Below are 14,810 nucleotides of genomic sequence, written 5' to 3' on the forward strand. Positions count from 1 at the left end.
ATTACAACAATTTTAAACTAATTACACCTACTCTAAGCCCCCTAATAAAATAACAAAGCCCCCCAAAATAAAAAAATGCCCTACCCTAAAGTTCAAAGCTCTTTTACCTTACCAGCCCTGAACAGGGCCCTTTGCGGGGCATGCCCCAAAGAATTCAGCTCTTTTGCCTGTAAAAAAAACACATACAATACCCCCCCCAACATTACAACCCACCACCCACATACCCCTAATCTAACCCAAACCCCCCTTAAATAAACCTAACACTAAGCCCCTGAAGATCTTTCTACCTTATCTTCACCATACCAGGTTCACCGATCGATCCAGAAGAGCTCCTCCGATGTCCTGATCCAAGCCCAAGCGGGGGGCTGAAGATGTCCATGATCCGGCTGAAGTCATCATCCAAGCGGGAGCTGAAGAGGTCCATGATCCGGCTGAAGTCATCATCCAAGCGGGAACTGAAGAGGTCCATGATCCGGCTGAAGTCTTCTATCAACTGCATCTTCAATCTTCTTTCTTCCGGATCCATCTTGCAGACCTCCGACGCGGAACATCCTGCTGGCCCGACGGACTACCAACGAATGAAGGCTCCTTTAAGGGACGTCATCCAAGATGGCGTCCCTCGAATTCCGATTGGCTGATAGGATTCTATCAGCCAATCGGTGGCTGATCGGATCAGCCAATCGGATTGAACTTGATTCTGATTGGCTGATTCCATCAGCCAATCAGAATTTTCCTACCTTAATTCCGATTGGCTGATAGAATCCTATCAGCCAATCGGAATTCGAGGGACGCCATCTTGGATGACGTCCCTTAAAGGAACCGTCATTCGTCGGGAAGTCGTCGGAAGAAGAAGATGGGTCCGCGGTGGAGGTCTTCAAGATGGAGCCGGTCCTCATCGGATGAAGATAGAAGATGCCGCTTGGAAGAAGATGGTTGCCATTCCGGATCTACTCTTCTTCCCGGATAGGATGAAGACTTTGGAGCCTCTTCTGGACTTCTTCAGCCGTCGGATGATGGATGTCTAGCCCCCGCTTGGGCTTAGATGAAGATTTCGGAGCCTGGAACGATCGGTGATACCTGGCATGGTGAAGACAAGGTAGGAAGATCTTCAGGGGCTTAGTGTTAGGTTTATTTAAGGGGGGTTTGGGTTAGATTAGGGGTATGTGGGTGGTGGGTTGTAATGTTGGGGGGTTATTGTATGTGTTTTTTTTACAGGCAAAAGAGCTGAATTCTTTGGGGCATGCCCCGCAAAGGGCCCTGTTCAGGGCTTGTAAGATAAAAGAGCTTTGAACTTTAGTAATTTAGAATAGGGTAGGGCATTTTTTAATTTGGGGGTCTTTGTTATTTTATTAGGGGGCTTAGAGTAGGTGTAATTAGTTTAAAATTGTTGTAATATTTTTCTGATGTTTGTAAATATTTTTTTATTTTTTGTAACTTAGTTCTTTTTTATTTTTTGTACTTTAGTTAGTTTATTTCATTGTATTTATTTGTAGATATTTTATTTAATTAATTTATTGATAGTGTAGTGTTAGGTTTAATTTTAGGTAATTGTAGGTATTTTATTTAATTAATTTATTGATAGTGTAGTGTTAGGTTTAATTTTAGGTAATTGTAGGTATTTTATTTAATTAATTTATTGATAGTGTAGTGTTAGGTTTAATTGTAACTTAGGTTAGGATTTATTTTACAGGTAATTTTGTAATTTTTTTAACTATTTTAGCTATTAAATAGTTCTTAACTATTTAATAGCTATTGTACCTGGTTAAAATAAATACAAAGTTACCTGTAAAATAAATATTAATCCTAAAATAGCTATAATATAATTATAATTTATATTGTAGCTATATTAGGATTTATTTTACAGGTAAGTATTTAACTTTAAATAGGAATAATTTATTTAATAAGAGTTAATTTATTTTGTTAGATTTAAATTATATTTAACTTAGGGGGTGTTAGTGTTAGGGTTAGACTTAGCTTTAGGGGTTAATCCATTTATTAGAATAGCGGCGAGATTCGGTCGGCAGATTAGGGGTTAATAATTGAAGTTAGGTGTCGGCGATGTTAGGGGTTAATACTATTTATTATAGGGTTATTGAGGCGGGAGTGAGGCGGATTAGGGGTTAATAACTTTATTATAGTAGTGGTGAGATCCACTCGGCAGATTAGGGGTTAATAAGTGTAGGCAGGTGGAGGCGACGTTGAGGGGGGCAGATTAGGGGTTAATAAATATAATATAGGTGTCGGCGGTGTTAGGGGCAGCAGAATAGGGGTACATAAGTATAACGTAGGTGGCGGTCGGCAGATTAGGGGTTAAAAAAATTTAATCAAGTGGCGGCGATGTGGGGGGACCTCGGTTTAGGGGTGCATAGGTAGTTTATGGGTGTTAGTGTACTTTAGAGCACAGTAGTTAAGAGCTTTATAAACCGGCGTTAGCCCGGAAAGCTCTTAACTACTGACTTTTTTCTGCGGCTGGAGTTTTGTCGTTAGATTTATAACGCTCACTTCAGACACGACTCTAAATACCGGAGTTAGAAAGATCCCATTGAAAAGATAGGATACGCAATTGACTAAGGGGATCTGCGGTATGGAAAAGTCGCGGCTGAAAAGTGAGCGTTAGACCCTTTCCTGTCTGACTCCAAATACCGGCGGTAGCCTAAAACCAGCGTTAGGAGCCTCTAACGCTGGTTTTCACGGCTACCGCCAAACTCTAAATCTAGGCCATAGGAAAGAAACCTATATAATGGTTTATAGTATATTCTAAAACAATGATAAACAGATTAGTGATCTTAAGCAAAGATAATCAAGATACATTAAAATTTGGGGTAAAAAATGAATACATGACCTGCTGTCTGGAAGCAACAAAGAAAATAGGAAGAGCTGGACTTGTTCATTACAGTTTATTAGGCTGCTGTGTGCTGATTGGTGCAGTCTTGTTACTATGTTATTATTTTTTTCTCTGTATGTTCTCTTTGCTGCTGTTTAGATTCAGTAAAGATTTGATGCAAAATATGAAGCCTCCTGTCTTGTGATAAAATCTTAAAGGGACAGTCAACACCAGAATTTTTGTTGTTTAAAAAGAAAGATAATCCCTTTTTTACCCATTCCCCAGTTTTGCATATCCAACACAGTTATAATAATACACGTTTTACCTCTGTAATTATCTTGTATCTAAGCTTCTGCTGACTGCCCCCTTATTTTAGTTCTTTTGACAGACATGCAGTTTAGCCAATCAGTGCTCACTCCTAGGTCACTTTACGTGCATGAGCTCAATGTTATCTATATGAAACATGTGAACTAATGCTCTCTAGTGGTCAAAGTGTATTCAGATTAGAGGCAGTCTTCAAGGTCTAAGAAATTAGCATATGAACCTCCTAGGTTTAGCTTTCAACTAAGACTACCAAGAGAACAAAGCAAAATTGGTGATAAAAATAAATTGGGAAGTTGTTTAAAATTGCATGCCCTATTTAAATCATGAAAGTTTTTTTTTGGACTTGACTGTCCCTTTAAGCTATTGAAAGTGGTAATAGGAGGGTGGGGTGGGCAGAGAAGGGAACTGTGACGAAACCAATCTCGCCACTGTACATTGGAGGGCGATGTGACGAAACCAATCTCGCCACTGTACATTGGAGGGCCTGTTATGGAACATTCTTTGGGCTGGAGGTACATGGGCTTAAGGATACCCAGAGACTGCATGAAAATATGGAATTTTATATGCTGGACACCCCATGTACTTTCATAACTCTGTCTTATGTCTATGTCACCCTGTATCCATAAATACAGGATGGGTACAGGGTGTGAGTGCCCCTTGTGGGAGCAATTGTGACTCTATAAACCAAGTGGGCATAAAAGACTTTATAGCTAATAAGAACTGTTCCTATATTCTGTAATAAGATGTATTCTATGTATGTTTAAGATCTGATTGTGTCTCAGGAGTCTGTCTAGGTAAACTGATTGTGTCCTTGTGTGATTATGTTAACTAGACTGCCCAACATCAGATTGTCTGAGTAAACGTTCTTCCCTAGTTAATTAACTTAATATGTTAATCTGTTTTACCTGTGAATAGACAATTGTTAGAGGTTTGATGCATTGTTCATATGTTTGCTTTACTGTTAAACCAATGCCCTCTGTAACCTGAAGCCAGGGTGTATAAATCTGTGTGCTGCCTTCAAATAAAGTAGTTATTCTGTTTTAAACCTGAAATGTGGAGCTTGGTCTCATGTTTGCAGGGAAACTGATCAAGGTTGTGAAGTGCTGATTCTGTATGCAGGACATTGTTCATCTGGTATTAACCCTTGGTACACTGTTGGTACCGTAACAATTGGTGGCAAGCGACGGGATTGATCCTACAGCCAGAAGGACAGCTACAGGAGACACCATTCCCTGGATTTACAAGTTGGGGGCAACGCATGTCCCAGTACAGCGACCCTAAAAGCAACAGAATGGAACCAGCAGTTTTATACGAGGAGGAGGACCTGGATGGCCGGGATGCATTAAGGAAAGGCATCTGGTACCAGGCCCTGGATAATGTACAATACCAGCAGGGTAAGAGTCTCCCCAGTGAAGAGCAGCGGTTGCAGAAGCAAGTGGCCCTGCGGATGCCCTTCCTGGGAGAGCAGCCCCTGGAGGAATGGGTGAAGGCACTAGAGCACTGGGTATGGCAGGTGCTATGGCTGGAGGATGCCTACCAGGTGCTCTGGTTGTATATGGCACAGTATATACCCTGGACAGCTGAGCATGACAAACCAGAGGGAGAGGAGTTTGATGGTCCTGGCTTGTTATGGGAGTCCTTTGCAGAGCCTGACTTTGGGAGCCATGCGCAGACCAGACTTCAGGACATTTTCTATGAGAGGGAGGCTAGGCATGACTGGGCTGACCCCCATGAAGTAGAGCCAGACCTGGCTCACTTAGCAGCCCTGGAGTGGGAACTGGAGCAGGACTACCGAGATCTCTTCCACTCCATTGGGAAGGCTCAGCAGGACAGCAAGGTGAAAGACCCAGATCCAGACCCATTCAGCTGGGAAGATATTGTGGAGATTTACTGGGAAGGACCCCAGGTGGCCGGTGGAGATGGGACCGAGGTCTCTCCACCGGTCCTGCAGGGAATTGGGAGCCCAGACTCCATTCCCCAGCGGCAGGCTGAGTTACAGGGGGCAGAGACAGTTGGTCCTGTCCCCCAGCAGCAGAGTGATATACAGGGAATTGGGAGCCCAGACTCCATTCCCCAGCGGCAGCTTAACGCATCAGGGGGAGACAGTAAGCCCCACAACTGTGCAGATGGGACCGTGGTCTCTGCCCTTACAGCACAGGGGGTAGGGACAGCTGGTCCTGTCCCCCAGCAACAGGGCTGTTTAGCCAAAGGGGAGATGATCGGTCTCCCCCTCCAGCAGCACAGCTATGTATCCAAAGGGGAGACAGTCGGTCTCCCCCTCCAGCAATCAGGCTCCCACCAGGCTACTTCCAAGGTAGTGCTGGCACCCGGGCAGAGTACAGCTGGTCTCTGCCCACCTCGCAACCCACCAATTCAGCGTACCAGTCCCCCCACACAGCTGTGGTGAGGCACCTGGACATGGACAAGTTTTCCCCGTACTCAGGTGTAGTAACCATTTATTGTGGGTGGGCTGTACTACTAATTGTGTTTTATGGGTGGGTTGCTGGACTAACCAGGGCACTGACCGGCAGGAGGTCAGATACCCTGTTAGTCTGTTTGGAAAAGGGGAGAGATGTGACGAAACCAATCTCGCCACTGTACATTGGAGGGCCTGTTATGGAACATTCTTTGGGCTGGAGGTACATGGGCTTAAGGATACCCAGAGACTGCATGGAAATATGGAATTTTATATGCTGGACACCCCATGTACTTTCATAACTCTGTCTTATGTCTATGTCACCCTGTATCCATAAATACAGGATGGGTACAGGGTGTGAGTGCCCCTTGTGGGAGCAATTGTGACTCTATAAACCAAGTGGGCATAAAAGACTTTATAGCTAATAAGAACTGTTCCTATATTCTGTAATAAGATGTATTCTATGTATGTTTAAGATCTGATTGTGTCTCAGGAGTCTGTCTAGGTAAACTGATTGTGTCCTTGTGTGATTATGTTAACTAGACTGCCCAACATCAGATTGTCTGAGTAAACGTTCTTCCCTAGTTAATTAACTTAATATGTTAATCTGTTTTACCTGTGAATAGACAATTGTTAGAGGTTTGATGCATTGTTCATATGTTTGCTTTACTGTTAAACCAATGCCCTCTGTAACCTGAAGCCAGGGTGTATAAATCTGTGTGCTGCCTTCAAATAAAGTAGTTATTCTGTTTTAAACCTGAAATGTGGAGCTTGGTCTCATGTTTGCAGGGAAACTGATCAAGGTTGTGAAGTGCTGATTCTGTATGCAGGACATTGTTCATCTGGTATTAACCCTTGGTACACTGTTGGTACCGTAACAGGAACTGATAGTGGAAAACAGACATTTTGGGTTTCAATAAAGAGTTGAAAAGCAGGTTAAGGGCAGAGTAGTAAGACTGCAAGATGAACTTGTAGTGAAGAAAGCTGGAGGAACAGCAAGAATGTTTCCAGTGTTGCTCAGCAGTTTAGGTACCTTTCCATAAGTACAGTGGGACCTCGGTTTACAAACGACTCGGTATACGAAATTTCGGTTTACGAATTCAAAATCTTGAAAAAAATTGTCTCGGTTTAAGAATTTTTTTCGCAATACGAAACAAATGTTCCGGTTTGCCCCTCGGTTTACGAATTTTTTTCGCAATACGAAGCAAGTGTTCCCTGCATACTGAAGTGTGGGTAGCAGTTGGAGAGGTTTTGGAGCCATTTGCAGCAAGTTGTTGAGCCTTTTGGAGCCATTTGCAGCAAGTTGTGGAGCCTTTTGGAGCCATTGGAGCCATTTGCAGCAAATTTTGGAGCCTTTTGGAGCCATTGGAGCCTTTTGCAGCAGGTTTTGTAGACTTTATTTGACTTTTTCTCTCACCTCCGGAACGCATTAATTGGTTTTCAATGCATTCCTATGGGAAACCGTGTTTCGGTTTACGAATTTTTCGCAATAAGAAACATCCCGGAGAACGAATTAAATTCTTAAACCGAGGTCCCACTGTAATTGTGTATGAAGAGTATGTCAGCAAGAGGAAGCGAATCATATAGATTTCAAAGGAAGAAAATATAAGGTAAGAGGTGGGGTATATTTGTTGAAAAGTGCAGGAAGAGGTAAAATACCTCCACAGCTTCCTTATCTGTTTCCAGACGTAGGAATGTGGCTGAAATGGGGACCCCATTTGAAAGTGCAGCAGTCGAGGCTGTGTCTGAGGTAGATAGGTTTCTGGGAGAGCCAGAAGGTTGAGGGGGTGGGTGATGAAGGCATCATGAATAGAAGTGAGCTTGATACAGACAGAGTGAGAGTTCCAGAGGGTTCAATTGAAGAGGTTGTTGACTTTAGATAAAAAACAAATTGGAGTTAAGTTTCCATAGCACTGATGTCTTGGTGTTTGAAAGGACATACACGGGTGAATGAGATTAGGAATTTGTAGGGGATCAGGACTGGGGAAGATATTGCCAGCATTTAGCAAAAGCAAGAGAGAGAGTGACATAAGATGAGGTACATATGTGCAGTATTGAGAGTGTCTATGGGATGTGCTCCAGGGAGGAGAGAGCTTAGGAATGCGTTGAGCAGAAGTGAGATGAAAGTAGGAGTGATGGGCCAATTCAAGTTTCAGGTGATGAGGGGAAAGGAGATAGTGACATAATTTTTTTTTATAGAGACAAGAGGTAGCAAAATGGAACATGAAGATAATAAGCATTTTTAAAAAGTAAAAAATATGGAACATTTGATAGCAGATGTAAATTAGAAATTGTTTTAAAATTGGGGTTTTGTCTCCCTTTAAGACCTGCACGTTATGTGGATATTGTGAAACTATTTCTTTTCTCAATGAGTGGAATAAGTAGAAAATAGTTTTGAAATGTGATATATTTAGGTCTGGAAAGTATTATGAAAGTTTAATTTGACTGGAAATTTTGAGATAGGTGCAGTCTAGTACCTAAAGAGCAGATTGTAACAAAGTTTTTTTTAACCACTTAATGTGTCTGCACTTTCAAACAGTGGGAAACTTAAGGGGGAAAAAGTCTAGGGCTTAGAGACCCCCCATGACTCCTTGTTTAAAGGGCCCAGAATCCCCTCTTTAAAGTAAAGCCCCTATATAGGTTTTCATATCCAAGTGACAGTGATTACCTGTAGTGTATAAATGTGCATTTATTTGTGCGCCCCTGTGTGCACATCAAAGTTATATACATATATCCAAAAGCCCTTATTTATATAAGGGTAACCAATTCTTCTTTTTACAATAGGGATTCGAAGAAAAACACACCCACTGTATTGCTTACAACCTTTTTTTTATTAAAACTGTAATAAAAATGTACTTTTTTTGTTCTTTTTTGTAGATTTCTCATGTCATGATTTATACATTAAATAATTGTATAGATTGAATTTGCTGGGTCTGCTGAATAAAACAATTTATGATATGTGGTTTTCTTAATGAAAATGGCATCTAAAACTCCCAAAACAGCTCAGCACAGGAGTGTGAAATGGCTAAGCAATTAAAGGGCTAAGTTATCTATCAAACAATTTATACACTTCCTGGCACAGGACAGTCTGATTCTATCTATCTATCCGGCACAGTACACATCAGTAATAGTGTCAGGCCTACATATACTTAACATTCGGCTAGATTACGAGTTTTGCATTATAACTCATAACGCAGCTTTTTTACTACCCCTGCTATTACGAGTCTTGTAGGTACAGCTGTCCCGCACACTTTTTTTGCCTTACCACAAATCAACTTACGCAATTTGCGTATAGTCTTTTTTCAATGGGACTTCCATTGCGCCGGTATTACAAGATTTTTTTTTTTTTTGGCCAAAAAGTGAGCGGTACAGCCTATCCCGCAAGATTCGTAACGCATTCTAAAGTCAGTAGTTATGAGTTTTAGACTACAAAGCCGTAGCATAAAACTCATAACTAAAGTGCTAAAAAGTACACTAACACCCATAAACTACCTATTAACCCCTAAACCGAGGCCCTCCCGCATTGCAAACACTAAAATAAAATTATTAACCCCTAATCTGCCGCACAAGACATCGCCACCACTAGAATAAACATATTAACCCCTAAACCTCCGCACTCCCGCCTCGCAAACACTATTTTAATATTATTAACCCCTAATCTGCCGTCCCCAATGTCGCTGCCACTATATTATATTTATTAACCCCTAAACCTAAGTCTAACCCTAACACCCCCTAACTTAAATATAATTAAAATAAATCTAATTAAAACCTACAATTAATAAATTAATAACTAAATAATTCCTATTTAAAACTAAATACTTACCTGTAAAATAAACCCTAAGCTAGCTACAATATAACTAATAGTTACATTGTATCTAGCTTAAGGTTTATTTTACAGGCAAGTTTGTATTTATTTTAACTAGGTAGAATAGTTACTAAATAGTTATTAACTATTTACTAACTACCTAGCTAAAATAAATACAAATGTACCTGCAAAATAAAACCTAACCTAAGTTACACTAACACCTAACACTACACTATAATTACATAAATTACCTAAATTAAATACAATTAAATAAATTAAACACAATTACCTAAATTACCAAAAAAAACCACTAAATTACACAAAATAAAAAACAAATTACAAGATATTTAAACTAATTACACCTAATCTAATAGCCCTATCAAAATAAAACAAGCCCCCCAAAATAAAAAAAACCATAGCCTAAACTAAACTACCAATAGCCCTTAAAAGGGCCTTTTGTTGGGCATTGCCCCCCAAAAAATCAGCTCTTTTACCTGAAAGAAAAAAATACAAACAAACCCCCAACATTAAAACCTACCACCCACATAACCAACCCCCCAAATAAAACCCTAACTTAAAAAAACCTAAGCTTCCCATTGCCCTGAAAAGTGCATTTGTATGGGCATTGCCCTTAAAAGGGCATTTAGCTCTATTGCAGCCCAAAGCCCTAACCTAAAAATAAAACCCACCCAATAAACTCTTAAAAAAACCTAACACTAACCCCCTGAAGATCCACTTACAGTTTTGAAGATCCGACATCCATCCTCAACGAAGCCGGGAGAAGTACTCATCGAAGCGGCAAGAAGTCCTCAACAAAGCCGGGAGAAGTCTTCATCCAAGCCGGAAGAAGTGGTCCTCCAGACGGGCAGAAGTCTTCATCCAGATGGCATCTTCTATCTTCATCCATCCGGCGCGAAGTGGGTCCATCTTCAAGACATCCGGCGCGGAGCATCCTCTTCAAACGAAGTCTTCTTCCCGAATGAAGGTTACTTTAAATGGCGTCCCTTAGATTCCGATTGGCTGATAGAATTCTATCAGCCAATCGGAATTAAAGCTGAAAAAATCCTATTGGCTGATGCAATCAGCAAATAAGCTTGACCTTCAATCCTATTGGCTGATCCAATCAGCCAATAGGATTGAGCTGGCATTCTATTGGCTGTTCCAATCAGCTAATATAATGCAAGCTCAATCCTATTGGATCAGCTAATAGGATTAAAGCTCAATCCTATTGGCGGATTGCATCAGCCAATAGGATTTTTTCAACCTTAATTCCGATTGGCTGATAGAATTCTGATTGAAATAGCCAATAGAATGTGAGCTCAATCCTATTGGCTGATTGGATCAGCCAATAGGATTGAAGTTCAATCTTATTGGATGATTGCATCAACCAATAGGATTTTTTCAGCCTTAATTCCGATTGGCTGATAGAATTCTATCAGCCAATCGGAATCTAAGGGACGCCATCTTGGATGACGTCATTTAAAGGAACCTTCTTTCGGGAAGAAGACTTCGTTCGAAGAGGATGCTCTGCACCGGATGGCTTGAAGATGGACCTGCTCCACGCCGGATGGATGAAGACTTCTGCCCGTCTGAAGGACCACTTCTCCCATCTTGGATGAAGACTTCTCCCTGCTTCGATGAGGACTTCTCCCGGCTTCGTTGAGGATGAATGTCGGATCTTCAAAACTGTAAGTGGATCTTCAGGGGGTTAGTGTTAGGTTTTTTTAAGGGTTTATTGGGTGGGTTTTATTTTTAGGTTAGGGCTTTGGGCTGCAATAGAGCTAAATGTCCTTTTAAGGGCAATGCCCATCCAAATGCTCTTTTCAGAGCTTAGGTTTTTTTTAGTTAGGGTTTTTATTTGGGGGGTTGGTTGTGTTGGTGGTGGGTTTTACTGTTGGGGGGTTGTTTGTATTTTTTTCAGGTAAAAGAGCTGATTTCTTTGGGGTAATGCCCCGCAAAAGGCCCTTTTAAGGGCTATTGGTAGTTTAGTTTAGGCTAGGGTTTTTTTTATTTTGGGGGGGCTTTTTTATTTTGATAGGGTTATTAGATTAGGTGTAATTAGTTTAAATATCTTGCAATTTGTTTTTTATTTTGTGTAATTTAGTTTTTTTTTTTTTTGGTAATTTAGGTAATTTTATTTAATTTATTTAATTGTATTTAATTTTGTTAATTTATGTAATTGTAGTGTAGTGTTAGTAGTGTAGTGTTAGTAGTTAGTAGTGTAGGTGTTAGTGTAACTTAGGTTAGGTTTTATTTTACAGGTAAATTTGTATTTATTTTAGCTAGGTAGCTAGTAAATAGTTAATAACTATTTAGTAACTATTCTACCTAGTTAAAATAAATACAAACTTGCCTGTAAAATAAAAATAAACCCTAAGCTAGATACAATGTAACTATTAGTTATATTGTAGCTATCTTAGGGTTTATTTTACAGGTAAGTATTTAGTTTTAAATAGGAATTATTTAGTTATTAATTTAGGTTTTAATTAGATTTATTTTAATTATATTTGTTAGGGGGTGTTAGGGTTAGACTTAGGTTTAGGGGTTAATAAATATAATATAGTGGCGGCGACGTTGGGGGCAGCAGATTAGGGGTTAATAATTTTAGGTAGGTGGCGGTGATGTTAGGGGCGGCAGATTAGGGGTTAATAATATTTAACTTATGTTTTATAGTGGCGACGACGGGGATGGCAGATTAGGGGTTAATAAATGTAGGTAGGTTGCGGCGACATTGGAGGCGGGAGATTAGGGGTTAATAAATATAATGTAGGTGTCGGCGATTTTGGGGCAGCAGATTAGTGGTTAATAAGTATAATGTAGGTTGCAGAGATTAGGGGTTAATAAATATAATATAGGTGTCGGCGATGTCGGGGCGTCAGATTAGGGCTTAATAAATGTAATCTTAGGGGTGTTTAGACTCAGGGTTTATGTTAGGGTGTTGGGTGTAAACATAAATTTTGTTTCCTCATAGGAATCAATGGGGCTGCGTTACGGAGCTTTACGCTGCTTTATTGCAGGTGTTAGGCTTTTTTTCAGCCGGCTCTCCCCATTGATGTCTATGGGGAAATCTTGCACGAGCACGTACAACCAGCTCACCGCTGACTTAAAGGGACAGTCAAGTCCAAAAAAAACTTTCATGTTTCAAATAGAGCATGTAATTTGAAGCAACTTTCCAATTTTCTTTTATCACCAATTTTGCTTTGTTCTTTTGGTATTCTTAGTTGAAAGCTAGACCTAGGAAGGCTCATATGATAATTTCTAAGCCCTTGAAGGCCGCCTCTAATCACATGCTTTGTATTTGCTTTTCACAGCATGGGAGAGCTAGTTCAGGTAAACCCTATAGATAACATTGTGAGCATGCCCGTGGATTGTGGCAGACACTGCAATAATTGGCTAAAATGAAAGTCAATAGATAATAAATAAAATGTCATGTGATCAGGGGTTTGTCAGAAGATGCTTAGATACAAGTTAATCATAGAGGTAAAAAGTATATTAATATAACTGTGTTGGTTTTGCAAAACTGGGGAATGGGTAATAAAGGGATTATCTATCTTTTAAAACAACAAAAAGTCTGGTGTTGACTGTCCCTTTAAGCAGCGCTGGTATTGGAGTGCGGTATGGAGCACAATTTTGCTCTACGCTCACTTCTTGCCTTTTAACGCTGGGTTTAGAAAAACCTGTAATACCAGCGCTGTAGGTAAGTGAGCGGTGACAATAACGTGCAAGTTAGCACCGCACCCCTCATAACGCAAAACTCGTAATCTAGCCCACAGTTAGGTAATTAACTTTAAATAGATATACAAAACATGATTTCTGCCTTTTAGAATGTACTTCTGTGAATATACAAGAATTATGGAAATTACATAACTATAAGGCAGGGAGTTGGATAACTGAAGGAGCACTAAACTCTCTGCTTATTTCCAGGAAATCAATGGCCAGTCTTGCATTATCTGCCCATGGCACAAGTATAAAATCACTTTGACCACTGGTGAAGGACTGTATCAAGGAATTGACCCTCACGCACCTAACAGGACACCTAAGTGGTTCTCCAAAGGTGTGAAACAACGGATACACAACGTTACTGTCAGAAATGGAGGTGTCTATGTGACACTGTCAGACCTGAGCCAGAGCTGTGACTCTGACCACTATGCATCCGAGAAGTTTGAAAAAGCTGAAGCAAGCACCTGATATTTCCCATCTACTCATCATAGTCATAGTCCTGAACTGCTGCTCTAGTTTTATGAAATATTATTTGTTTAAAAAAGTGACACCACATTTCTCTAATGTGAAAATATTTGGCTACATCAAAAGGTGTAGGAATCATAAAAGCGAGAGATGTAACTTCACAATCAAGTTGCATGTGATTTACTTTAAAGACATTGCAGGTTTTTTTGTTTCTTTTTCTTGTTGAATCAACAAAGAGGATAATTTAAAATGTTAAACCGTTTTTTGGGGAGAAACCTCTGCAAAGTAGAACTACTTTTCTTTTGAGATTTGTCAAAGCTTCACTGTCTTGGTATGAATACTGTCCTTATAAGCCAGCAACTGATTCTTGTTGTGTATTTTCTGTTAGTTTTAAAGGGACATTAAACACTTTAAGATGGTAATATAAATTGATAAATCATGTTTATAAAAAGAACTCTGCAATTTACTTTTATTATTTATTTTGTCCACTTTTCCTGTAATTCCATTCTGATATTGTGTGCTATTGGATTGGCTGCACACTCTAGGGACCTATTTATAACTGTCCCTAATTGGCCTCAGCAGAGAAAGTAACCTAAGTTACAACATGGCAGCTCCCATTGTTTTTCAGACACTAAAACTTGACACTTATTTTTTCAATATTTAAACTACTTATGGAACTTTAAAAAATGCATCTACATGTAATTCTCTTTTCATTGACTGCATCATTCTGTCTAGCATTTATTTCCTTTAAAATAGGTTTTAAAGGGGATTTTTTTTTTAAGTGAATGTAAATTTAACGTAATGCGGTAAAGTCAAACGATAGAAGTTACAAAATGAATGAGAGTTTAATTCATGAAATCTTTACTATATACTTTTCTTCAGAGATATTTTTTTTTTTTATATAATTTTTATTGAGGTTGTGAGAATAATACAACATGAATGAAATACCATGAAACAAGAATGGTAAAATGAACATCTTACAAATAATTTTTGAGTAAAGTAAAAATATCACAATGGTTTACCTTAGGTAGATGTTATGAACCTCTATTTTAAGTTATTTTTCTTTAATGGGTTCCTCTATTGACAAAGAGGGTTACTCTTGAACCCCACCAAGCTTATATACGCTGCAAGAGGAAATTGGCATTGAAATTGGTCACTTTTGGACCTAACAAGCAATAGGAAGTTAACAATGAAAACAAAATAACTGTAATAGTAATGTAGATCTTAGTGTAAAGGATAGAGAGACGGGGAAAGAC

At 39.6% G+C, this 14,810-nt stretch overlaps 1 protein-coding gene across 2 annotated transcripts in view; it reads left to right on the forward strand.

The window, feature by feature from the left end:
- Positions 1 to 14,020, forward strand: part of RFESD (Rieske Fe-S domain containing) — a 50,956-nt gene extending 36,936 nt beyond the window's left edge. For both annotated transcript variants that reach the window (XM_053701501.1, XM_053701502.1), the window contains exon 5: positions 13,294 to 14,020. In XM_053701501.1, the coding sequence (XP_053557476.1) occupies positions 13,294 to 13,557 (264 nt within the window). In that variant the 3' untranslated portion in view covers positions 13,558 to 14,020. The remainder of the gene's footprint in view (positions 1 to 13,293) is intronic.
- Positions 14,021 to 14,810: the final 790 nt, after the last annotated feature.

The sequence above is a fragment of the Bombina bombina genome, chromosome 2 (genome assembly GCF_027579735.1).
Source record: "Bombina bombina isolate aBomBom1 chromosome 2, aBomBom1.pri, whole genome shotgun sequence".
Taxonomy (NCBI): Eukaryota; Metazoa; Chordata; class Amphibia; order Anura; family Bombinatoridae; genus Bombina; species Bombina bombina.